Source organism: Phasianus colchicus, chromosome Z, assembly GCF_987193195.1.
Source record: "Phasianus colchicus chromosome Z, bPhaCol1.hap1.1, whole genome shotgun sequence".
In the NCBI taxonomy this organism is placed as follows: Eukaryota; Metazoa; Chordata; class Aves; order Galliformes; family Phasianidae; genus Phasianus; species Phasianus colchicus.
This window is the reverse complement of record NC_143476.1, coordinates 81,402,874-81,430,620: the sequence shown is the minus strand read 5'-3', so window position 1 is coordinate 81,430,620 and position 27,747 is coordinate 81,402,874. Positions and strand designations below refer to the sequence as shown.

Sequence of the window (27,747 nt, the reverse complement as noted above, 5' to 3'; positions counted from 1 at the left end):
AAAAAGATGCTCATATTGTAGGTTAATCTGGCTTTTAATGTTTTGTGAGATGGAAGGAATCTAAAATGTGTATAATGTGGATTCTTAAAAAATATATTGTCTTTGCATTTTTGTCATGACCTACTAAGCTTTTAGGATGTCTCTCTTCTTCCTCACAGTCTCAAAGCATGTTGAAAATCTTTGATCTCTTTCTCTCTTTCTTCACCTTGCCACATAAGTTATTGAAAAGCATGAATTTAACTCTCAGGTGACCATTTACTCCTGGGAGTAGTCAAAATTCAGCAGTTGTTTATTCATGGTCGTTGTATTAGCTGCTCTCTGCAGAATCCAGCATAGCCTTGGTGCGCAGTCTCAATTTCTGAAAAGTACGTAAACAGGATGTAACAGGGAGTGTGAATATTTGGGAGTATTTGTCAGACCACTCGTAAGCATCAAAGTGGAACAATGGCTTTAAGGGACTTTTTAATGAGATTTACATTATTACTGTACTTTCTTTTTTTCCTCATTTCAGTACCTCTGTGGACTGTGATAAAGAGGTTCCAGCTGTAACAGAGATGTTTTTGATAATTGGTAAGGGGCTAAATAGCTCAGCAGCCCCACTTACTTTACATGGGGTTGTGTGCTCCGTCTCCACAGAAATGCTGCACGCTGTGCTGCCTTTCAGGATTTTGTACTTTCAGCATTTTTTCATTGTAGCTTTTTAGTTCACAGTGACTTTGTACTGGAAAGGTGACAGTCTCCAGGTAGTTTAACTGAACTCTCTTAATCCAGAAACCGTGCATGGAGCTTTTGAAGAGATCACAAGTTTAAGTCAGGTAGCCCTGGGAGAATTCCTTAATGTAGCAGCAGCAGTATTCCTCACCGCATCAAGGCTGCACAGTCAAACCATTGCCAGCCCTAATCTCTGCTAATGGCAGATAGTTTGTGGCATGCAAATATAATTTGGTTTAGGAATAATTAATAGGAGCTGAATGAATTTTTTTTAACAAAAAAATAACACACAGAATCATGATTTCTGTTGTTTGTGTGAATAATCCTAGAGTGTCTGGTGAGATGGAGGTTATCCAAATGAGCAAGAGCATGATAGTGATAATGCTCAAGTAAATTGCACTTACATGAGAGTATTTAGATGAGAATTGTGGGTTCTTTAGGTGTAGGCTAGTCCATTAATACTGAGCTGCGGTAGTTGTGACAGGCAGCATATGGCTTGATCACTGTTTGAACTGACAAGAGTTAAACTCCCCAATACCCTGGGGCAAATAGCTGAGTTTCCACAGCCTGCCTGAAGGATAGTTTGATAGCTGCAGCCCTGATGGGATGAAGGATGAGGTCATCTGTGCATGACAAACAGAAAATCTGCATAAAGGGCATGTGATGCAGTTATTCACTCCTGTAGAGAAAGGGAAGGAACTCTTTCGGCAGATGAGCTGTTTCTTCTTTATGGAAGAAATGGACTCAGGAGGTGTTGGTTTACTCTCAGCTAAACATGACCTAAAAGTGTGCTCAGGTTGCCAAGAAAGCCAATGGCGTCCTGGCTACTATCAGAAAAAGTGTTGCCAGCAGGAGGAGGGAGGTGATCATCCCTCTCTACTCAGATCTGAGGAGGCCACACCTTGAGTTCAGTTTTGGGCCCCCACTACAAGAAAGACATCGAGGCCCTGGAGTGTGTCCAGAGAAGGGAAGTGGAGCTGGTGAGGGTTCTCGAGCACAGGTCTTACGAGAAGCATCTGAGGGAACTGGAATAGTTTAGTCTGGATAAAAAGGAGGTTCAGGGGAGACTTGTAGCACTCTACAGCGACCTGAAAGGAGGTTGTGGTGAGGTGGAGGTTGGCCTCTTCTCCCATGTAAGTAGCAACAGGACTGGAACAAATGGGTTCAAGTTGTGCCAGGGTAGGTTCAGGTTGGTTCAGTATTAGGAAAAATTTCTTCTCCAAAAGAGTTTTCAGGCATTATAGTGGGCTGCCCAGGGAGGTATTGAATAAACACTTAGATGTTGTACGAAGGATCATTGTTTATTGGGGAAATGTTGGTTGTATGGTTGGACTGGATGATCTTTTCCAACCTTGCTAACTCTGTGATTTGTTCAGACTAGAGGGAAGAAGGTAGTGCGAGTGCCTGCTTATTCTTTCATCCTTTTACATAAGGTGCCTGCCATACATGGGAAGTTGATGTGTGTACAGAGATTCAGATGTAGAAAACCTTGTTTGATTCTGTATGTGTGTGATGTTGAGAATAAATAACGTGGGAAAGATGTGGTGCTGTAAAATCTTTCGTGCTCTTCTTCTCTGTCTGCTAAAGTTGAATTTCATGCAAAACAAAGCTTTCCTTTCAAATGTTTGAGTCCCACTGGTTTTAGGTATATGCCTGAATGACTCTTCAATTGTCCTTCTGCGCACTGATGCAAGTTAAAAAATATAAGCTTGGCCTGCTACTTTTATATTGGATTTTTGGGACCCAACAAATATTATATCTAAGTCCATGACACAAATATATGTCAGTAGTCTGTTCTATCAGACAGACAGTGAAACATTTTTGCTTTCTTTTGTAGTTGTGAAGTACTTTTAGAGACTGAGTTGAGCCCTTAAAAGACTCCAAGCAAAATAATTTCTTGGCATAGGGATCAGTCTCTATGTATGCACTGTGTTTAGTTTGGCAATATGATGGGTTTCAGAATATGAGGCTATAACCCAGTAACAGTGGGTAAGTCATTACAAGAGGGATCAATTCAAATGTAAAAGCTGTTTATCTACTCTGAATAGTTTTGAAATTTTTAGCACAGGTTTTGTTAGGAATTATGAAATTTTATTGCTTGTAGGAGTTCAGTAAATATCAAAAAGAGTGTGAATTGGTTTGAAAAGCAGCCATCCAAGACATTTTCCGATGCTTACAGAGAATATTAAGACAGTGGAGTTTTGTCAGGTAATCTACTCAAGTTTGGTTAGCAGAAAGGCAGAACAAAGCAAAATGGAAACAACCTTCATTATGAGCTGTTGTTACGAGGTAGACATTTGTAAGATTAAAAACAAGGTGCTCTAGTGACTTGTATGTTACAGCAGTAGTAATATTAATCAATGTGTGTGATTCCTGATTTGGAGCAGTTCTCCTTGATGCTGGAGACATTTATTTTTCTTGTCTTCAGACTTCATAATTAGCCTCTGTCTCTCTGTTCCATTATTCTATTTACAGAATAATGGGGAGGAAAAAAGGGCAATAACCCTGAAATTAATGAAAACCACCTTTATGCAGAAGTGCAACATAAGCAAAGATTGGAAAGGTTTGGAAGTAGGCAGGAGAAAATATGGCGTTATTTGTCAACAAAGTGCCAGTCCTAGGAAGTGAGGCAATGTTACATTGTGTTTCAGCACCAGTGGATTTCCTTTTGCTTGTCTGAAAGCAAGAGTATCCATCAAGAACCTGTGGTCTCTGACTAAATTCACTAGTCAGCAGAAACTGGAAAATGTTTCTGAAGATCTGAGTAGATAGTGAGCTTAGGTGCTTATACCAGAAAATAACTGGTGCTGATTTTGGGAATGGTCTCCTAAGGAAGTAGTATGTGTACAGCATTGAAAGTTCAAGGCTCGCTGTCTGGAGTTGAGATGGTGATAAGAACATGGAGTTTAGAACTATGTCTTGGTCATTAGGCACACTCTGATCCTCAGAGTCCGTTATATCTAACACAGTATTGCAGAATGGAAGATAGTGAGCATAATAGCTAAATAAACAAGCTTTGCTTGCAAATAGTTGGCAGTGTCCCTGTACCCTTCAGCCTGTTTATCACTGAAAAATATTTAACAGATAAAAAGTGAGATTAGATTGTCTAACCAATTTCAAATCTCACTGTTTCTTTATTCCAACAAAACAGTTGTATAACAGAAATCCTGAGGACTTGAAAGATTAAATGTCCTTTATATGAGTTGCAGTTTGATCTTGATACTAGGTAAAAATCTTTTAATTCAGTAGTTCTTCAGTCTTAAAACTTCATTAGAAAGCAGGCCTCTCATGCTGAGGATCAGTTCTATTTATAATAATAATAATAAATTATTATAAGTGTATAATGTATAGTGTATAATTAGTGTAAGGAAAACCTGAGTATTCTCTGTGGCCTTTTGCTAACAATTAAGGAGGTAGGGTTTTTTGTGTAGGTTTTCAGGTTTTCTTTAGGCCTATGTTCTGATACCCCATGGATTTATTTTATTGGGCTTTTTTTGGTTTGGTTTGGTTTTTGGTTTTGTTTTTTTTTTTTTGAAGGGCTGACGTGCTCAACTTTAAAAAGAAGTCTGTTAGTTTCATTTTGGGTTTAGTAACATTTACATAATAATTTCAAGATAAGAACTGTTATGTGAGTGCACTGTAGCTCAAATCCTTAAAACTATGACTGAAGACAGAACAATGGGAGATGATCACTTCAGAGAAGAGTTTTTACTGTTCTCTGCTGGTGAAATGTCGGGGTCTTGATTGATGAAAAGCTTAACATGAGCCAGCAGTGTGCCCTTGTGGCTTGGAAGGCAAATGGTATCCTGGGCTCCAGCAAAAGAGGGGTGGCCAGCAGGGACAGGGAGGTGATTGTCACCCTCTACTCTGCTCTTGTGAGGCCCAATCTCGAGTACTGTGTCCAGGTCTGGAGCCTCCAGTACAAGAAAGACAGAGAGCTGTTGGAGAGGGTCCAGAGGAGAGCCACAATGATGATCAAGGGACTGGAGCACCTCCCCTGTGAAGACAGGCTGAGGGAGCTGGGCTTGTTCAGCCTGGAGAAAAGAAGGCTGTGGGGTGACCTCATTGCAGCCTTTCAGTACCTAAAGGGAGCCTACAAACAGGAGGGGAGTCAACTCTTCGAAAGGGTAGATAACAGCAGGACAAGGGGAAATGGTTTTAAGTTGAGGGAGGGGAGATTTAGGCTGGATGTCAGGAGGAAGTTCTTTACAGAGAGAGTGGTGAGGTGCTGGAACAGCTGCCCAGAGAAGTTGTGGATGCCCCGTCCCTGGAGGTGTTCAAGGCCAGGTTGGATGGGGCCCTGGGCAGCCTGGTCTAGTATTAAATGGGGAAGTTGATGGCCCTGCCTGTGGCAGGGGGGTTGGAGATTCATGATCCTTGAAGTCCTTTCCAACCCTGGCCATTCTGTGATTCTGTGATTCTGTGAAAGACTCTTTTATGTCACAGCATGTAGCCACCTTTTGCTGGGAGACTTTCAGGGCAATCCTACTGGCTGATAAAAATGCCCTGCTGAGTGACTGACTTGCTGTTCAGCTGTATTATTCTGGGGGTCAGCATGAAAAACCAGTTTTCTTCAGTAATAATCACTTCTTTATCCTCAGAAGCTACTCAGTGAATGGGTAATTATCAAGGTTTAGTGACAGTCTACCATTAGTCCTTTGTTAACACTGGTGGTTCATTCACTTGACTGTTTCCTGCATCCCGATATGGTTGTTCTCTCCTGTTCAAATGGAATTTGTGTTTTGACACAAATATGGTCCCTAGTATCAAACAGACCTGGTTCACTTTGCATACCATTATTCCAACTAGGCAGTGTAGTAGAAGGAGCAAGAGAACAATTAGGTAACGCTTCTTGTTCGTAGCAAGTTTCACAGAATCATAGTATCACCAATATTGGAAAGATGTTCACAAGTTACTTGCTTTACCACTACTGTTTCCACTTGTAAATAAATGCTTGTGTAAGCTCTGTGAATTACAAATGTTTCTTTTGATATATAATTGATTATTAATTGATTGTTACTAGCCATCAGTCATCTCAAGTAGGGAACACGATTAGCCATGAGAAGCTGGAAAAGACTTTCTGATATAGCAATTATTAACATACAGATAATATTACTATGAGTTACCTTCAAGACTTTTGTCACACTTTGCCTTTTTGATAACTTAATTAGAGGTCAAGACATTATTTGTGGTAAAGTTAATGAACACAGCATCTTTTGGCTCAGTGCACAGGGAACTGCTTTAGTGGGGGGTGGTGCAGCAAAGCTTGCAGCGGCTTTGGTGACTAAAAAAGCACCTGGGCAGATTTTGAAAAGTATCTAAGAAATTGCTGGTTCCCCTGCAATTGACAAGGTTCTTGGAGGTAGTAGCTTCTGGAGTCTACTAAGCTCCGAACGTCGTGGGAGCTGCTGCCATAGTTTTGGACAAGCTGTTGTTGATAAGTTCAGAAAATCTTGCCATTCTGCAAGAGAGATTTTCACTCACACCATGCATGTTTGTTTCTGGCCAATTCAGTCTTGAGAATAGAGGACAGGGGCAAGTTTAGATTACTTAATCACTTACCACTGAGCTCTGGGTTAAATGTTTTCAGATAAGGCATTCTTTTGACAAAAGCCATAGTCTGTTGTTTTAACTTTAAGAGATGTTTTGTACAGTGAATGCATTCCCTACAATAGCATTGTTCTTAGGACCTCTTGGGAAATCCAGCACATGCAGACTTTTGTGGATGACCTTGTGATGCAGTGGTGTTCAGGGTCTTTGCCATGCAATTGTGACGCCAATTTTTAAGTATTCCTTTCCTTTTCAGACAGCAAGTTGCTGAGTTTGAAGTTACCAGGAATTTCAATTTGCTACTCAGCTTCCCTGCAGTTCTGATTTCAGTGGAGATAACATAACTCTGTCTCCAATAGGTTTGTAACAATGCAAGGTCACTTAAATCATCTCCTGTAGGCTGCATGCCAAAGATAAAGAAACACAGTTGTTGTCCAATTAATGTTTGCTCAGGTCTTCGCGCATGGGAAACACTGTGTACAAGTGCTAAGTAGAACTGTCACCTCTTTTTATATGTTGTTGTTGTTTGCGTGGCATTTACTGGTAATCTCAGATAACTGAGAATTAATATTGTGATGTGATCATGATGGAAAATAAGAAAGTATCTTTCATAAGCATTTTTTAAATTCTTGACCTTTTCATCTGGAAGCGAAAATGTTCATTTTGTCTGAGAAACAAAAACAATGCTCAAAATAGTTAATGAAATATTTAACTACAAAAAGTAGGTTTTAATATGAAGATTTATCTCTGGACTCAAAACAGTTTGCCATGTAAGCATACTGAATGTGATCACAGTGGCAAAGGATTTTTAACACGCAATTCAAACACCATACAGTAACTATTTGATTATATGACTGCAAGATACTTATAATTCCTGGGTTTGCAGAGGAAATAACTTCTCTGTCTGTGGTTGATAGAGCTGCAGCCAGGACAGTTACTCCTATCCTGAAAATTGTCGAAGAAGATACTGTGTACACTTTTCTTTTGGCTCTGGTACCATGCTCTTTTTAATGAGTAATCATAAAGCAGTCAATCAGTCTCCCCCGCCTTCTTCCTCACTCCCCAAACCTCAGTCTGACAGTGCCTTATGAAGGAGTGACTTCCCCTCCTGAACTTGGCTAGCTCTGTCCTGCAGACTTTTTTCTCAGGTTCCTAAATGTTTAAACATGGAAAACTTTGGCTTCTGTCAGCGCTATAGTTAAGGCTATAGGAGGGGGGTGGATTATATACTCCCTTAAATAAATGCACTCTTGTTAGTAGGAACAGATTGCCTATTTGTTGGCAAGAAAACTTCCTTTCATCCAAAAGCATGCACTTTCTGAGCATTGATCACTATTCATTTCTCTTCAAATCCAATGAATCTAATCATGATCTTTAATTTAACTGCACACTAATGTTTAAAAAAATAAAGTGGAGAGAGAGCAGCTGGAAATGTGCAATGTAAGGTACTAATTCTGCTATATGAAGCTGAAATATGTCTCATTTGCATGTTTTTACAAACCACTGTTATTGCAGAATGTTAACTGGGGGACTTTGTCTTGTTCTTGTTGACGAAGGGATAAAGAAAGCTCACATGTATGATCTTTTCCATGGGGATTCTACATGGAAGTGTTTGCCTTTAATACCGAGCTGCTCGTTGTTTTTTTTTATCTGCATACGTCATGGTGTACCATACTGTCCGGGTTGCTCAACTGACTAACTTGCCAATTTGCAACACGTTAAAAAACACAAACAAAACATCCTTTGGCTTTATTTCTGACAAAATACATCTATTTAACTGCTTGAGTCTGACAGTTTTGTTGCTCTAACACTATACTCAAGAGATTTTCAGAAGATGCTACTGCTGTTCTGTGTTAACATTTACCTTGTGCCCTGTGTGAATTTGCTCACTTCAACATATTTATCAATGACCTGGGTGGTGGAATCAAGTGCACCCTCAGCAAGCTTGCAGATGACACCAAGCTTGCAGGTAACACCAAATTGAGTGTTACAGTTGATATAATAAAGAAAGAGATGCCATGCAGAGGAACTGGGACAGGCTCAAAAAGTGGGTTTACAAGCACTGAATGAGGTTCAAGAAGGCCAAGAGAAGGTGTTGCACTTGGGTCAGGGCAATCCCAGATATGTGCACAGACTGGGAGAAGAGCTCCTTGAGAGCAGCCCTGCAGAGAAGGATTTGGGGGTTCTGTGAAGCTGGACATGAGCCAGCAGTGTGTGTTTGCAGCCTGGAAGGCCAGCAGTATTCTGGGCTGCCTTAACAGTGGGGTGGCAGCAGGAAGAGGGAGATGACTGTCCCCCTCTGCTCAGCCCTTGTGAGGCCCCAACTGCAGAAATGAAGTACCCCAGGCCCCCAGCACAAGAAGGATATGGAGCTGCTGGAGCAGGTCCAGAGGAGGTAATAAAGATGCTCAGAGGGCAGGAGCACTTTTTCTGTAAAGAAAGGTTGAGGGAACTGAGCTTATTTAGCTTGGAGAAGGCTCCAGGAAGACCTCATTGCAGCCTTCCAGTACTTATCAGGAGCTTAGAAACAGGAGACAGATAATGATAGGACAAGAGGGAAGGGTTTTAAACTAAAAGAGGGGAGATCTAGGTTAGATACTGGGAGGAAATTCTTTATGCCAGAGTATGCACTGGCATAGGTTCCCCAGGGAAGTTTTGGATGCCCCATCCCTGAAGGCCTTCGAGGCCAGCTTGAGTGGGACCCTGGGCAGCCTACTCAGGTGGAAGGCTACTCTGCCCATGACAAGGGTTTGGAACTGGATGGTCTGTAATGTCCCTTCCAAACTAAGCCATTCTGTTGTTATATGAATGCATGTCTAAGCATCTCTGTTGTAACAGGAAACATTAATTTATACTACCTGAAAGAAGTAGGTGACAGAACTGAAGCTTCTGAAGGGCTATTTGGTGGATGATGCTATGCTGTCTGGCTGGTATGTAGGTTTGTCAGTGGGTGTAGATGAAGGAAGGATTCAGCAAGGAAGCTTGTGATAGAGGAGGCAGCATGGCACAAGCAGCTGAAGAAAATTGCCTTTGAGAAATGTTTGGGCTTCCTAGATAAGTGGTGTAGGATGTTTTGTGGGACTGCAGCGGCAAAAGCTTGTTGCAGAAGACTTAAAAAGTTAAAGTCTCCAGTTACATCATCTGCAGACTACCTCAGTCTTTCCAATACTCTTAGCTATGGAGAGCATCTCTCATGTCCATGTTGTCCAAGACAAACAAATGGTGCTGCTGCATGATAAGTGATAGCTCAAAGTGCCTTTTTCAGACATTTACTGAGTAGTAGTAGCAGCAGCTGGGAGTTTCCATGTTCTGCATTGTCCTGCACAAAGCTGAATGGTGCAGTTGACATAAGCAGGGATGCTATCCAGAAGGTCCTGGGCACGCTTGAGAGGTGGGCCTGTGCCAACCTCATGAAGTTCAACAAGGCCATGTGCAAGGTCCTGTACCTGGGTTGGGGCAGTCCCAAGCACAGATACAGGTTGGGAAGCAAGCAGCCCTGAGGAGAAGGATTTGGGGTTGTTGGTTGGTAAAACACTCAATGTGAGCTGACAACGTGTGCTTGCAGCCCCGAAGGCCAACCCTGTGTCTAGTTCTGGGGACTGCAACACAAGAAGGACATGGAGCTGTTGGAGCAGAAGAAGGCCACGACGATGATCAGAGGATTGGAGCACCTCCACTGTGATGACAGGCTGAAAGAGCTGGCGCATTTCAGCCTAGAGAAGAGTCTGGGGAGATGTTATAGTGGCCTTCCAGTACCTGAAGGGGCCTACAGGAGAGCTGGGGCAGGACTTTTTGTCAGGGCATGTAGCGATGGGGGGGGGGAAATGGCTTTAAACTGGAAGAAGGTAGATTTAGACTAGAAGTTAGGAAGAAATTCTTTACTGTGAGGGCGATGAGACACTGGAACAGGTTGCCCAGTGAGGTTGTGGATGCTCCCTCCCTTGAGGCATTCAAGGCCAGGCTGGATGGGGCTGTGAGCAACCTGGTGTAGAGGGAGATGTCCCTGCCTATCGCAGGGGGTTGGAACTAGGTGATCCTAAACATCCCTTCCAACCTAAAGCATTCTATTGTAAGTTTCCACTTCAGTTTTTTGTGGACATTTCATGATAACTGTGACTTGTGGGATCAGAAACAGGCTAGTATTGTAAGAGACCCCAAAAATGTTGCAAATGCAACAGCCACTGCCTCTGATCAGGGATATCTGCTTTCTGATCTACTCTGTGCACCAGTGGCTTTGCAGTTTTTGATTACATGAGTTGCTGTGAAACCCTCACTGACTTAAATTTCTCCAAGTTGCTTCCAGCTATGGGTGCAGTGTTTTTCTGAGCGCATATTGTTACTTCCAAATATTTTTTTTTCCTGGAGAGAATGGATAATAGAACTAAAGTTTCCTACAGGAGTGAGCATTTTTGAGAGTCTGTTGTATGCCATTTATTTATATATTAGCTGTCCCTTTAACTTCTGGAATGCATTGTGCAAGGCTGCTGTGGAATGTAGTGGAGAAATGATGATCGGCTACTGCAGGCAGTGGAGAATGGTGATCCTGAAAAAGTCATATTAGAAAAATACTTAAGCAACAATTGATACCTGCATAGTTTCTTTTTCTTTTTTCCCCCTATTTGGACATTTGGAGACCCCATTCCATTTTGCAAATAATAATAATAAAAAAAAGGTCTATAAATAGATTTATATAACATGCATTATAGTTAAATGTATATAAATCTCAGAAAGATTGAAAAGAAACTGGGTCTTTCATCTTTTAAGAGTCTTACAGAGAATGCAGCTATTTAAATTAAATTAATGAGCCTGTTACACACCGACAAAAGGAATATGTGTTCTTTTGTCTTTCAGGAGCAAAACAAAAGAGCTTATATGATAGCATTAAAGATGTTATAGCATCACTGAGGAAATCTGAAAACATGCAATTTTAAAAAGTACAGTTGGATTAAGTATTTGACAGTCTGTAAGACTGGTTATTTCTTCAGCAAATCTCAGTCATAGTGTTTAGAAGAAGAGGTACTAATTAGATACAGAATTAGCACCTTGAAAACAAAGGTCCAAAATGACATATTTTTCTGTTTTAGTCTCTAGTCTACTTGACTTTCATCTAAATAGGGAAAAGAATTACCGGCATTGGCATAAAAATACAAGGGAATGGACATTGGTGGCTGTTCTTTGATGCTGAGATGGAGCTGGCAGACCTGATTTTTTCAGGGTCTTCATGAGAAACTGCTTTGCCTAACATCTTGTGTGTTTGACTCTGTTTAATTCACAGATAGAAGGGATTCTGACTAGTGGTACCTAAGTTAGGGTTATCAGTTACCTGCTGTCTCCTCCTTTCTGAAGACTGGGGGGAAAAAAGGTGCAGGATTTAGGTGCTATTAGGTGCTTTGCAGTCATCAGGGAATTCATTAAGTATCATATATTTAAATATCTTATATGACCGCATAATAAAAAACCCACAGAATCAGAAGTAAGCACCAAAACAGAAGGCACAATATGTTGTCAAACAAACCGTTAATTTTGAAACATTTTATTTACCAAGAATATATTTTTTCCTTAACATCTGTTTTTGATAGTAGGCTCTCTTTAAAAGGATAAAAATTCCTAACTGAAGAATATGCAGTGAGTTTCATTTTAGGTGGAGCCTGCTGCTTGAAAGGGTATTCATTGCCATGTAGTCTAAGTACTGCTAGGGGAAACATCATTTTTGCAGACAAAACTATTGCTCTGCAATCTACAGATATCTATTTCAGTGGTGTAAGAATGAAGAATATAACCTGCTTGACGCAGTTACCCACCAGTCATAACAGTCTCATCAGCCTGCAATCGTTCTTTGTCTTTTGCATGCCACTTCCTTTGACAGAACAGCCATTCATATTCCTGGTTCCAGGTGTTGCTCTGTCAACTCCTCTCTACTTTCTTGCCTGGACTGTACTCTCACATTAATGTTGTGTTACTGTTGTTTTTTTTTTTTTTAGTTCGTTTTCTATTAAAAAAAAATAAAATCATTTATTTCACTTTTAAATAGTTAATAAGGTGGAACACTTTCCTTCCCTTCTACTTTTGAGAGAGTGCAGAGCCTGCAGAGCTGGTTTGTACCAGTGTGCAGCTCATACAGTTTTTTCTCACAAGTCCAGACGGCAGAGCACTGAACATTTTGTTCAGCTAGTGACAAAAAAAAAATCTCTACAAAGTGTTAGAATAAAGTGCTCTTTAAACAGAATATTTCTCAAGGAGCATATTAATATGATTTCAGTCTTTGCCAAAGTTGTTTGTGTAGAAGTCCAGTACTGATGAACAGATAGTTATGCTGGAGATGAGCTAACTGACGTCAAAGAGAAGGCTGTAATCTGTTGAAGGTACTTTACTGACTGTAGCAGGATGCAGTGCTAAGCCAAAATGCATCAGATGTTTTTCCTGAAGGCTGTACCTTGTTGTTAGTCTAGAAAGCATAGCTGGAACTTTTCCTGAGTGTTATTATTTTGCTGTAATTACATGGGATATAAAAGGTTACTATGTTTTCTTAGTAACTTCCTAGATTCTGGTTACAGATCTGGTAGAAGAAATACACTGTGTCCTGAGAGCCTGGAATCATAGGGGGCATCATCAATCGCATTAGGAAGTAGTGTCTTTTCACTGATACAGGCAATCAGAATCTCCAAACGGATATTACTGAACTGTTTTTGGAAAGGTTTAAATGTAAGGTGCTTGTCTTTCGCTTTCAGTCGTACTATGGATGTACTGTCTGTTATAGCTTGATTTGTTTTAAAGGCAGGCATGGGGGTTAAAAGCTCAGTAGAATCAGTTAGCTATCAAAGGTAAGTCTCCTGACCTGTTATGCTCCATGAAATGAGACAATGGGAAAGACCTGAAATATGTAAAGTTTTGGCTGGCCTGTCTTTGTAGGGTGGGATGTGAATCAGCTGAGATAGCTCATTGGTTATCCATCTGATGTGTGTGATGAAGATTTCATCGGGTAAGTCCAGCTCCAAAATAGAAAGCAGGACTAGACAAATGATGGAGAATTCTTTCAAATAGAGTAGGAGCAACATCTGCACTACTCTCCTACAGTGTTTCTGTGTCAGAGATCATCTTTAGTGGTGACTTAGATCCTGGCTTGAGCATTTGACTACTTGGGAGCTTGTGCTACACAGGTTGCAACTTTATTTAATGCAGCTATATCTGCACTTTCTTTGGGCTTTTGACTGAGCTTTCGTTGGTGCTGAATATGTGCAAGATCATTCCAGAAAGCCTGTGCACAGTGCTAGTGCTAATAATGTTTCTTTCTCCTTTTACTGCAGACTAATGAGTGGAATAAGAATGATGATCGGCTACTGCAGGCGGTGGAGAATGGTGATCCTGAAAAAGTGGCTTCATTGCTGGGTAAAAAGGGAGCCAGTGCCACCAAACAAGATAGTGAGGGGAAAACTGCGTAAGTCTAACTTAAATTTGTGATTTAAATATGATAGTGGGGAAAAGTAGCCTTGGATGTGTATGCCACTTCTAAGAATGAAAAACCAGAGACCATCCTGAAAACAAAGGTACCATGTCTTAATGAGAAACCTGCTGAACTAAATTGAAGCTCATCTGCTGGACAGATCGAGCCTATTTTGGTACAGAGTATTTTGAGACTTGGGAATTTCATGACACTGTACAGATTGCACACTCCAAAAGGCATTAATCTTTGGGTCTATTTTTTCCTGTGAGCATTATCTTAATGACATAGAACTGAAGATAACTTTTCTGTCTAACGATTTAGTTTGAATTGAAGATTTTGTGACGGGCTTTTAAAATCTTGCAGATAGTAAAGACCTGTTCCTTGTTTTGATTGAAATTTGGCAGTGAAAGTTTTGTGTGAATGAGATTTCTTTCACATTCTCAGTATATTTTTCATTGAGACTCGGTGTATTATTTTCTTCTATTCTTCCTCTTGTTCTCTAATGAACAGTCTTAACTGTGGAAGATAAAAAATTACAGTAAGAAAGTTACAACATGGGATTGTTGTCTTTAAGCTTTCTTAAGGGCCTGGGAGATGATTAAATAAGTGTAAAATAGGCTTCCCATGAGAAAACCAAAGCCTTCAAAAATTCTGGATAGATGGAGAGAAAGGAAAGCAATTTCTAGTCTTAGGATAGACAGAGTGAGGCAGTTTGTAACAAATAATAATTTCTAGTGAATTACCTTTGCATTATTTATTGAGTCACATTCTGTTTCTTGCTTGATCTGTTTTGAGTTTTCTACATCTGCGTTATTTCTGTTCTGCATCTGAGGAAACTAAATGATGGCAGCAACTCATAATGATCTGCAGCTTCTTACTGCAAAAGTCCACATTCTCTTAATTATTTTAAGTGGCCTTTCTTCACACACAGTATGATTTTAATTTTAAAAATTGCATGTGTGCATTTTCTTTTGAAAAAGGCATACTCAGAGCATGACTTCTTTCAAGTCCTCCGAAATAGAGATATATTTAGCATTTTGTCTTTTTCCTAGTCAGGAAAACCTTGGAGCTGAAGTCCAAAGCTCCAATGTGTCCATTGTAACACCAGTATTTTGCAAGTTTCGTATATAATTTGATACTGATTTTTTTTTCTAGGAAGCCAAGCAAGACTGAAATTATCAATAAATATACACAAGTCTTTTGACTCTTAATATTGAGATTGCAACTGTAGGGATTTGGTGCAATGGCTTTCATGTTTACGGAAACAAACTTCAAAATTTACTTTTCTTTGTAGCTGCAAATAAAGAAGTCAACTATATATTTCTATTAATTATGCAGCTATTAATTTTGCAGATACATATACTGTTAATTGTAATATAATGAAATATATATGAAATATAATTAGATTTAATTTTATTTTAGAAATATGAATTAATGCTGTGAATATCTATGTTTTTTACTAATTTAGTATGCTGAGCTGATTATCAGTTACTTTTAAAGTATTTCTATGTAATGCTTTAAAAAACTTGAGAGAATGCAAAAAATACCATTGTTGTGATACAGAAATACAGCTTGTAAGCTCTCATTCTGTTTCTTTGAGAAAATCAGCAGACCTGCAGGAATTATTTCTTCGTTTTGAAAGATGGCGACAGGTACAGAAGCCATTACACTGATATGGAGAGACACAGCTACCAAAGAATACTGTTCTCTAGTACGGCTTATTACTAACAGAAGTTTCTTGTTTTAATTTTCCCAATTTCAGAGTCTTTAATTTATAGTGTGTCTGTACACATGTATGCTCTAAAACCAAAATACAGTTGCCTAAGCAACATTTCTAAATGCAGAATGAAGCACAGCCACAATTTCCATCCAGATAGGCTTGTGTCTGCTGTATTTGCAGTATGATGCCAGGGCTTATACCTGCACAGTGAATCCTGGTGCCTAGCAAGCTGTTTTGTTCTGCCTCTGGATCTCTGGTTAGAGGCAGACACAGCTACAGCCTAGCACTGAGTCTAGCAGTGTCCCACAGATGCATGGTACTAATTTGTCAGCTACCTCTTCTGGAGCATGGGAGACTCATGCTGGGAAAGAGCAGTCTGGATAAGTCTTTTTGGACAACTCAATACAATCATGCTCAAATGTCACTAATTAGTTTAGAAAGTGGTCTGCTATGCTATTTGGGAAGGAAGCTTTGCTAATCAGTGGCCTATTGATTGATCGATCCCTGTGAGTATATATTGATGCATTTGTTTATTTAATTAGTCTGAAGGTGACTAACTGGAAGGGTATGATGGATTCAATTATGTAGCAACTTGCATAATGTGATTACAGCTTCGGAATGTGCTTGAAAGCACAAAAGGAAAAACAATTTGTTTAGCTCTTTGTTATCCGTTCACTTAAAGTGCAAAGTGTTTTTACTTCAGTGTCTTCTTACTATCTCTTTCTTACTAACTCTTCAGACAAAATTCTTGATATTGCTCAGATCTTTATTTGAAGCATAGTTTTTAAACAAAAGATGGAGAAGACTAATTTTTTCAGGCTTAAGAGTACATTTCTAATGTTTGGTTTTTTGTTTTTTTTTTTGTAAACAAATTCTTAATATAAAATGCTCGAGCTAAGAGGAACAGAGACAACCCACAGTTTTCTGCATCTGTTCTGTTGAATATTGTGTGTGTCATTCTACTGAATCCTGTTCCAGCGTTCTTCAGCTCTGGCTCAGATTTGGACATAATAAATTTTGCCTCTATCTTCTTTTGCTCCAGTCCTACAAATACATTTGTGAATTACCCATATGCAGTAAAATACAGAATTTTTAATTAATGTGGTCAAGGGGAGTAGGTATATTGTTTGGAGATTGTATTAACAGATTTTCGTCTGGAGTTTTAATTCCCCAGTAGTAACTCTTAACAAAAAAAAAAAAAAAAAAGTCAAAGTAGTGAAAGAAAGTTTTTAAGTCTTGCCTGACATCCCTACCACCACCACCATACGGCCTCTGACTCAGACCTTTCTATAAACAATAAATTAGTTTTCAGGCTATGGAGCAAATCCACCTTTGGTGTAGGTTGACAGAGCTCCATTATTGCTCCCACTTATACTGCACAGACTATTACCAAGTACATTTGTAATAGAACCTGTCTGGAAATCTGACTCTGCCATTGTAGTCCTATTCTTCCAGATGGTGATTTTTTTTTCTTGTCCAACTTCCTTAAACAGCAAAACAGTGCTTTCCAATTTGGAAGTTGAGCATTTAACTCCCACTCAAACTAACAATAAAGGCTTTTCAAGGAGGGGATAGGATTTATTCAGGTACTACTCTTTCCACAAGAACAAGTTTTCAAATGGACTGTTATTTACATATTTTGCTGCTATTACTGGAACAACAACAACAACAAAAGTAGTCAAACTTTGGAAATAATTCATAATGTATAAATGGCAGCACTTCCATGTCCTGAAGTTATTTTGTCTGTGTGCCAGTGCATCAATGCCATGTTTGCATGTTTTTTCAAGATACTGAACTAGAAACAAATGCTTATGACTATTAAATGAAGCAAAAGATCTCTGTAATTTAATTTATTGCAGTTGTATCAGCTGTTGCTTAATGAAATGAGTAAGATGATATAAAAAAGCTTTAATTCTCTACAAATGCACTTTCACAAAACTGTTGTCAATGGCAGTCAGCAGAAATGATGAATTTTCTTTTGAACAAGAATGTTCATGCCTGAGACTGAGCTGGAAATAAATTTTGGAGCATGTTCCAACCCCAAATCCTTTAACTTGTTCAAAGTATTCAGTTTTCCTTTCTCGCTTTTCTATCTTCTTGTATTAGGAGATAAGTGAAGTTGCAGGATGGGCATCACCATTTGACGAGTAAATTAGGTGTTAAATGTTTTTTTGTGAGGAACATCTTCCTTTTATGTGTTCATGTTTCCTATTGAATTTATCTTAGTAGGAGCTTTTGAAAGAATACGTGTTTACTGCAGTTATTATACTGTCCTGATTGAGAGAGAAAGCCATAGAAATGATTTAGACAGCTCACCTCCAAAACCAGGGAAATACCTTACCAAATGAGTGCAGTGTCTGTGGAATGGAAGAGCTGCAGTATCCTTCCTTTGTTGATTCAGAACTGTATTAATCCTCTAGAAGACCTTCAAAATTAAGGAAGTTTCCACATTTTATTGTGCACATACTGGAGCTCCTCACTAAAACATCATACACTAGGGGATGTTTCCTTTGCACAGACAGAATCAAGAATCACAGAATCACCGAGGTTGGAAAAGACCTTCAGGAGCATCCAGTCCAACCATCCTCCCATCACCAATAGTTCTCACTAAACAATATCCCTCAACACAAAATCTAAACGTTCCTTGAACACCTCCAAGGTTGATGAATCCACCACCTCCCTGGGCAGCCCATTCCAGTGCCTGACCACTCTTTCAGAGAAGTCGTATTTCCTAATGTCCAACCTGAGACTATGTTACCTCCAGAAATTGACCTAACACTTAATTAGAAAAGCATCCTAGCATATTTTCTTCTAAAAATTGTACCAAGGTGGGAGCTATAAGAAATATCTAATATCTGAGCATCGTTACCTCCCTAGGAATGGAGTTCATTGGTGTTCCAAAAGCTTGATAAGTTCTCTGTCAGAAAGCAATTTTTGACTAACATTTATCATAGTGTTTAATTTATGGTTGTCCAGATGGTAACAGCAATGTCTACATTTCAGAATATAGACAAAATAAAGACAACCACATGATAGAGTAATCTCTATCCATGTTTTACTGCTCAAGAACAGTAAAACTGGAATCTGGATCTTGTTTCAAAATGTCTAGTAAAGTTTGTTTTTGTGGGAGATTGGTTGTAAATGCTTTTATTTTTCCAAAATTTCCTTGAAGTTCTTTTCAGGTTAATATCCCGATTGCTCATTTTAGTTTCCCCTGCCCGCCACAGCATTGTTATGAATTTGATTCAATTAAGGTGTTAATATTAAATTTCCTGAAAAATTACTTTCCACTTTAGTCTAAAGTTTAGAAATGCTAATGAAGCATCTGGGCATGGTTGGACAAAATCATCCGCTGCCAGGATAGTAAATTGGGCTAATTAATTTCCTGTTATAGTCAGTATGAGCCAGTTGTTACTGTATAGTGAGGAGAATTGCTTGTATCTCCACAGTGAAGGACCAATAATTAATTTTTATTTTAGAGTTTGGCAATACATGCAAAAATCCATATTTTATACAAGTATTTTTCTGCTGACAAGCATAACTTCTGTAGGTTTTTAAATGATGCTCTTCGAGTGCAGTTCATGCCAGGGGTCCTGCCAGGAACAATCCTGGTTCTTGACTATAGGATAGTTTCTGATGGTCTGAGTATACAACCCCACACTGAGACTTGAAAATCATGATCATAATATTTTTGCATCAGAGCTCTTGGCACAGGTCCACAGAAGGGCCGCTAAGATGATCAGGGGGCTGGAGCACCTCTCCTATGAGGAAAGGTTGAGGGAACTGGGCTTGTTCAGCTTGGAGAAGGGAAGGCTCCTTGGAGACCTTGTTGTGGCCTTCCAGTACTTGAAGGGAGCGTATAAACAGGAAGTGTATAAAAGGAGGGGAATGGCTGTTTACAAGGGTGGATAGTGATAGGGCAAGGGAGAATGGTTTTAAACTGAAACAGAGGAGGTTTAGGTGAGATATTAGGAGGAAGTTTTTCACACAGAGGGTGGTGAGGCACTGGAACAGGTTGCCCAAGGAGGCTGTGGATGCCCCATCCATGGAGGCATTCAAGGCCAGGCTGGATGTGGCTCTGGGCAGCCTGGTCTGGTGGTTGGTGACCCTGCACATAGCAGGGGTTTGAAACTAGATGATCTTTGTGGTCCTTTTTACCCAGCCCATTCTATGATTCTGTGATTTTATGATCTTAGTTATATTTTTGACAGGACTTTGAATCAAGAATGTTCAAGTTCTGTTATGTGTATTTTTAAAGCATTATTTGTTAAGACGTTTTAATGTTACTTGTTAAGGCGTTTTAATGTTATTGTAACTTCATATTTAAAAATAAGAAGAAGTGACAATCTTGTGGAGACAGAAATGAATGCTGTTTAGTTAGATTTCAGTTACAAAGATCCTGACCTTTGCTCCTGATAAACTGAAACTTTCTCTTTAATAATTTCATGGGAAAAACAAACAAATTCCACTTATCTGAAAAGCAAACTCTCTATTTCAAATAAATTGCTTTGAACGTTGAGAAATATCCCATGGGTCTTGTGCATCTTATATGGACAAGATTTCCTGCAGATGATAACTAGAGTTCAAGGAGGAAACAATCAAATTCTTCTAAGAGCTAGCTTGCATCTTCTGTATAGTACTTGCTTTTATTTGCTGGTTGATAGGATGTCTATTCTTAATAAGTGGTTACATTTCATTATCTACATGAGTAGATCTGTGATTTTGGAGAAATCAAGTTTTCTTCTGAAGGGCCTCCATGCATGTGTTTGGATACTCTGTGAGGCACCCATCCCTCTCTGGTAGGATTGGACAAACCTGTAGTGCTGCTTCACCAGGCAGCTGATGGAATTCCCTGTAAAACAGGTCCTTCTGCAGGGTTGCCAGATACCCAGTTTTTTACCAGACCTGGCCTGTTTTCAAGAAGCCTGTGAGATGCTTCCATCAGAGGATAGCCTAGATGGTTGGGAGTCTTTTTGTGCCTGGCTTGGAACAGCTGCTGCTTGGCTCATGTGGAGGCAGAACACTGCTTCTGTGTTGTGAACGCTGTGGCTGCTCTTTTCACTCGTCTTATCCAAGCTGGCAAGAGAGCACGGGAAGCATGTTTCTTGTGGGCTGGGCCAGAACCACGCTCTGCAGGGCTGGAGGGGACAGGGCAAAGGCTGAAGTTGTTTTTCAGATTTATATCTATGTAATGGGTTGCAGTTGTTTAACGTGTTTTTCAAAGACTTATGCAACCAAATGAGCTGCATATGTAGATTTTAATTACACTAACTGGCTTCTACTAGCCTAAAGTGCCCCAGCCTAGGAAGGGAAGGAGAGCAGATAACTGAAACAAAGTAATATGTAAAAGCTAGATTTTTTTTTCTTCAAAACACTTACTTGTCTGGCTTTTATATCATTCTATGTCTTGCTTTACCTACTGTGCAGGTGCATGTTGTGTTAAGGAAGCACTAACTGGAAAATGAAGGAATGTGCAGAACTTGGCCGTTCCTACTCCATATGTGTGGAGTCTTTGTTAAAAGCTTTACTGGTATAGTTATTCTGAAATGCTAAATTAGAATACATTGTCATAATCTTTTAAAAAATGTAATCTTAACCATCAGTCTCTGAAGAATGTTATTGATGGATTAATGCACTTCTTTTTTATTCCCTATGAAGTAAGAGAAGGTAACTTTATACAGTTTCAAAACAATCAAATAGTTTCTTACTTCAAGCCTAAATTGATTCATCCTACCTGAAGTTTAAAAATCACAGAAACTTCAAATATAGTGCATACCCTGGGCTACCGTAAGTCAGGGTCCCTGATGATGAATAAGGACATCTGTACTCTTTGGTTCTTAGAGTCATGTGTACAGTTCATAAGCCCTGCTGGATTTTCATGCAACAAAAATATTTTCTTTAGATTATCTTCTACCCAGTTATTTTCAGCCGTTTCCAGCCCTTTCTTGGCTTCTTGTTATGCTAACATGCTTTGGGATTTCCTAGCTCTAATTTCATGACTTTTCATGTAGTGCGGTTGTTATTTGTGTTTGCTGGCCCATAGGCAGCAAGCAGGCTGTGTTGGAAGATGGACATTGAGCGAGGTGCTAGGCATTGCCTTTTTGTTGGACTTAATTTTAAGTTTGAACTTTCTTCTGGCCTTGCAAGTAAATGGTTTTATTTAATGTGAGGGAAGAATTTGTAGTGATTTGGACACATTTGTGGCATCCTTAAAGACTTCGCCATATGTTAACAAAGATATTTTGCCAGAAACCATATATATTGAGAAGTTAACTATGCATCACTTTGGCCTTTGAGATGTAGGATCTGTTTTAAAGAAATAATTGGAAGGAAGCTTCTCTGTAAACTAGCCAGCGTTAGACTGATCTACAAGAAGGTCACAAGGGAAGATGTAGGAAACTGCAGACATGTTTGTTTATCCTCAGTGCCTGGAAAAATTATCCTGTGTACTATTGAAAAACAATTAAATAAGCTATTATCAGGCATAGTCAAGGATGAGTTCCTGAGGGGAAAGTCATGTCTTAATTTGATCTAAGGCCACCAATTGCTGGATTACGGAAAGGTGATAGAAATAATCTTTCTGGATTTCAGTAAGCCCTTTTGTAACATTCCTCACAGCATCCATCTGGACAAATTGTCCAGCTAGGAGATAAACAGGCTCACACCATGCTGGGTGTTGACAGGGAATGGGGCTACATACGGCTGGTAGCTGCTCTCTAGTGATATTCTCCAGGGCTCAATTCTCCCATTCAATGTTTAATTGATGATCTGGATGCAGGAGTGTAGTGCATCCTCAGCATGTTTACCAATGACATTAAACTGAGAGGTGCTGCTGACTACCTGGAGGGATGTGAGGCAGAGAGATCAGTCAACAGTGATATGAAGTTCAACAGAAAAAAATGCCTGGTACTGCACCTGGGTTGGAGCATTGCAGGACACAGGCACAGCTGGAAGACAAGTTTCTGGAGAGCAGCTCAGCAGGAAGAGACCTGGGGGAGGTGCTGGGAACAGCAGCTCAGCATGAGCCAGCAGTTTGCCCAGACAGCCATAAGGGCAAATTGCCTTGCAGGGGACACTGAACACAGCGGAGCTAGCAGTCAGAATAGGTGATTCTTTGCTATGTTTTGTACTGGAGTAGCTCACCTAGAGTGTTGTGTGCAGGTCTGGGCTCCACAATACAAAAAGGATGTTAAGGTCCTTGAAAGGGTTCTGAGAGTCCTTTATTGCTACTCATGTGAGCAACAAAGCTGGCGACAGGGCTGAAAGGCATGTCCTATGAGAAGATGATGTGGATGCTTGGGCTGTCCAGCAGAAGAGGAGACTGAGAGATGACCTCGCTTATCTCAGCAGCACAGAGGGAGGTGCTGGGATCTGCTCCCTGGGAGCTGAATATTGAAATGCACAGAACCTGGGAGAGGTTCAAACGGGACATTATGAAAGATGTTTCTACTGTGAAGGAAGCCAAACACTCATAAGGCTTCCTAGGGAAGTAATTGATGCCCACTACTTGTCAGTGCTGAAGAGGCATTTGCCTTCAATAATATGCATTAGCTTTTAGTTAGCCCTTAAGTAGTCAGTGATTGGACTTGGTAATCTCTGTAGATCTCTTCCAAATGAACTATTCTGTTCTGCTCTAACCCTGGCTTTTTTGGCACAGGCAACACTGCTCCCATTTCTAAACTTTTTAAGCTTTTCAGCAGCTTCACCATTTCTTTTGTGTTGTCAATCTTTGTACCCTGAAACACCAGAAATAAAAGTAGCATTTCAAAACTTGAGGCTTTCTGTTGATACCTAAGGGTATTGACACTGAAGCTGGCCAGAGAGAATCTCTGCAATTTGCTGATGTTGGTTTTTGAGGGCCTTTAAAGAAGGATACTCTAAAGGAAACACAGATTTAAATTGTGAGTACTTTTATTCACAGTTTAAGGCACATGGGAGAGGAATCTATGCTTCAGACTTGAGGAGGGAGTTTGTGGTAATGCGGTAATAGAGTTTGCCAAAGAAAACTGTGCACGAAAATGGAACTGCTGGAACACAACCTGAGAATGTGAAATATAAAAGTTCTGGGGATCTCTAAAATCAATCTGAATAGCAGGTGGGTGGATATTTTTGTTCAGTTTGAAGGCAAAGATCAGGGGTCTGTGGCTTGCCAGCTCCTTTACTACATGATGAAATTATTGCTTCTTTCCCAATAAGAAAATAGCCATTCAGCAGATTTGCCTTTTTTAATGTCCTATACTTTGAGGTGTGTATGATTGAAACAAGACTCTCTATACTTTGAGGCAAAGCTGGAAACTTCATATGAAAACTCTGCCTCTTTTTTTTTTTTTTTCTTTGAAAGCTTTTGCAGAATATGTGCTAACACAGAAGATCCATGTTTGTTTGTTGCCCAGGGGTTTTGTGTGTACTAGAGGTGCTGATCATGTCATGTTTAAATAGAGGATAGGAGAACACATTCTGTGTGCATTGCATTCTGTTTTAGTGACTAGCACTAAGAGGGAAACACTTCCACAGCTCATGCTCAATCCATACCTACTAATGTCATCTTTCTTAAAATCCTAACCTGCCTGCACTCAAAAAGATAGCAGCAGCTAATTACTGAAACATCTTCTAAATCTCATACTACTTTATTTTCTGAGTTTTTAATGAGAACAACTCTAGCTTGAAAACAAAATGTATTTACTATAGTTGTTTCTCCTGTTGTAATTTTTCCATTCTTGTGGATACATGCAGGTCTGACAGGAGCACGATACAGATTGCCTGCACTTAATTAAAAGCCGTGTTGGTTGCTTTTGGTCTTGATTGAAGGTGTCATGGATGCACTATGAAGCTATGGGTTTTATTTATTCATAACAAAATAGCGAACAAACTACTAACAATTGATGGTAGATGTCTGATTTGCCTTTAAGGCAATCTCTGATTTGCTATAGATCTGAATGGATTTGTTGTGGTATCCATTGGTACTTTGTGTCTGTAGTACAGAGATATCTACAGTAACTGAAATGCATCTTCATGAGGATTTATCTGGTGGTATTCTGCAGTTTATCTTTCTCAATTTTGATTTGGTTTTCATCCTGAAGCTGGATCTACTGTGCCCTTTCCAGTTGGGATTGTCAGCATAAGGAAGTTCTGTTCCCACATCTTTATTCTCGCTTAGAACTAACTCAAGAAGTTAGATCCCTGACACATTTCAAAGCTGGAGGACAGCACAGCTAAAGGGACTAAGAGCAGCTGTGGAAGAGGGATAACTTCAGTTGGTACTTCTGGTGCAGTCTGCCTCTTCTGCTTTCATACTTAGGTAGCAAGCATGGAAATGAACACTATTTGTTAAGTGGCAAAGCTGCTTTTGTTCCCAAGTCAAAGACTGGTAACATGTTTGGTACTGACAATCTTTCCAGTACTGACCTTTAGCAGCATTTCCTTTGTATTAGAATTCCTGAGTGTTTCCAAGACTTGAGCCATTTCAACAATTGTCACTTAGTAGTCAGGGAATGGTAAAGATTTGGCAACTTTCACATGCAAATGCTCAGTATTTAATTTTAGTTTTTAGTCTTAGGTAAAATTCTACATCACCTTAAACTTCACTGAGATGATGCTTTCATGCTCCTGTCACTTAATTTGTACCAACAGTGTGCATGTATATGTGACTGCAATGAAACCATGGAAAGCAGCTTTGTTTTTCAGCTGATTTTGGTCTATCTCAGTGATGTGGTTACCTATCTAGCTGTGCAGATGCAAGGAAGTAGAACTAAGCAGCTGGATCAGTAGAATGGATCATGCTGGCCATGGAAGCATACTCCTTGCTGGAACGAAGAGTTACTGCTTTGCTGTATGCCCTGTCTTGGCTGAAGAGGAAGGCACAAAAAAAACAGTGTCTGTTTGGGGAGTGTTCTGGACCATTCCCATTCTTTAAATCTGAGAGTAACTATTTTTCTTTGAATTAGGTTCATGATGTGTTGAATGTTTTTTGGTTTTTTTTTTTTTTTTTTTTGGTTGATAAAATCCCAAACCATTCACAGAAAAATAAACTTCCTTCACTAATTACTGGTAATTGTATTACATGCTAAAAGAGACCATATTTGGTATAATTCCTCAGTAACTACAGACAAATCATTTGTGCACGGAATATGCTGCTCCCATTTTACTTACAGCTCTTTCTCACCTAGGGGATATCTCAGCCTCCTTCTAGTACTTCTGCCACTTGGCCTGTGGTGGAAAACAATCAAAATACAGATAACATTTTATGCATTTATTGGTACTGTTTTTGTTAAAGGAAGAAATCAAGGCTTTGGGGAATAATTCTGACTGGCACAGAATCACAGGCACTTTAAGCAAGGTGCTGCCTCTAAGATGTGTAGATGTTCAAATCAATACACAAAACGAGCCAGATTACCAATTGGTCTCTTCCTGACCGAGGTATCTGGCAAATCACTTGCCTGTCTCATCTGGTAGCAGCAAGGGTTGAACGTTTTCCATTTCTATGTTTTTTTAGTTGGCATTCAAATACTCTGAGCAGCTCTGTGACTTTATTTTATCAGTCTTCTTTGTTTGTTGAAGGTATTGGTCTGTTGGGAAGCTGTAAATCATCAGACTGTTGGCAGACAAGCCAGATTTCTTGAAAGTCAATAAAGATTTAACGTACGATATAGAAAATGAAGAAGAATGAACTGCTTTGGGGAGGGATGTTTTTACTCAAAATAAACCTTGAGTTCATAGTGTATTTCAAACATTCTTGCACTTAAAATATTTTCAGACCACTCAGATAAAATAGTAGAGAACAATAGCACTGTATGCTTGCATACATGTTTTACTTTCTTCTTTGTCATAATATTGTATTAACTGTTTTCTGTTCACTTGGCATTCATAATTCAACCACGTTCTTTATTTTCTTTGGATTTTGATGAATACTGTGTTAGACTTCTTTCAGGCTCTGGAGAAATTCTGTGTTCTGCTCCAGACAGAACTGCAGAACCCAATAGGATATATTTTTTCTGCTCTTTTAATTTTGCTTTTCTTTAAGCAAGTGAAAATTTCCTTGTGCATGAAGGTTACAGTATTAACTTGAGGCTTTATTTTTTCTTGTTTTATCGTGTTGTACTATACTTTTGTGGTATTTTCCCTAGTTGCATGGACCACCCAGTTGTTTTAAGCCAGTTGTCAAAATAACATTCAGTTAGAGGGTTGTGCTCAGTTTTGCAGAATGTAGCTATATAGATTGTTAAGCAGAGAATCTGGAGTCAGTATACTCATGTCTTGTTACTAACAACACCTCAACAAGCTCAATTAGCTTTTTTTTTTTTTTTTTTTTACAAGTCTAACATCTAAATTTTGATTAATTCTGTTATTTTAGCTGTTGTGAAGATATTTGTAAATAAATAGGTTATACGAGCTAATTAGTAAAAATTACAGCCCTCATCTGTTTGAGATATTGTATGGTAATTAAATAATTTCTGGAAATGTTCATTCTTGACGTCTTAGCTATCTCTGAACTCTTGCACTCTGTCAGTCACCAACTGAAGAAGGCTCCATTCCTTTGCTGGCTTGACTTCATGACTGAAACATGGAAAAAAAATCCTTAGCGCTGAATGTGGGACTGGCTTATTTAGGACTGTTGTTTCAGTGACATCCACGTGTAAGAAAAAAAGCAGTGTCAACCAGATGATCTTAGTCAGGTGCTCTGAGGCGAGTCTAAATTCTGACTGTCGTCATTGGAGGAAAAAAACACTGGGAAGGGTAGCTGCTACTCTGCTGCACTGAATGTTCTGGAGATAATGGTAGAAGTTCATCCTGCCTTACAGGAATGGTAGAGATGCTTTATAGCAATAGGAGATCTATCACAAATCAGTTCAGGTTGGGGCACCAAGAAGTAGCTGGAGGTGGTACCAACAGGGTTCTTGTGAAGGGAAACTGAACTACATTAGAATGGGGAGTGAGGCTGAGTGCGAATGTGTATAATCAATGAATATACAGATCAAGAAATATACTAGAAAGTTAGACTAAACAGGTTGTTCACGCTAAAGAACAAATGGAAAACTTACCCTTGTCCTGGACTCAGCTGAGAAGACTCCAAGAGGAACAATATCCAAACAAGATCCTTCCCCACTAGTTGTCAGCTCTTAAATGGAGTCTAGAAGGAATTGCCTTCACCTGTGCTCCCAGGGCTGACTCATTGCTCACCTCAGGTGGTCAGTCAGAGGTTCAGGCTGTGATTCAGCAGTTCCCATACAGAACGTAACTCAGCGTGGCCCTTGCTCCAGATGAAGACTCACATGTTTGTTTTTGTTTGCCTGTCACTGTACAGCAAGGAAGTGGGAGGAAAGTTGTT

The 27,747-nt window shown here is 39.6% G+C and overlaps 1 protein-coding gene across 4 annotated transcripts in view; it reads left to right on the top strand.

The window, feature by feature from the left end:
• RAI14 (retinoic acid induced 14) overlaps window positions 1-27,747 on the top strand; it is a 94,885-nt gene that overhangs the window by 43,565 nt on the left and 23,573 nt on the right. For all 4 annotated transcript variants that reach the window (XM_031608423.2, XM_031608422.2, XM_031608419.2 and 1 more), the window contains exon 3: window positions 13,566-13,696. In XM_031608423.2, coding sequence (XP_031464283.2) covers window positions 13,566-13,696 — 131 coding nt within the window. The remainder of the gene's footprint in view (window positions 1-13,565; window positions 13,697-27,747) is intronic.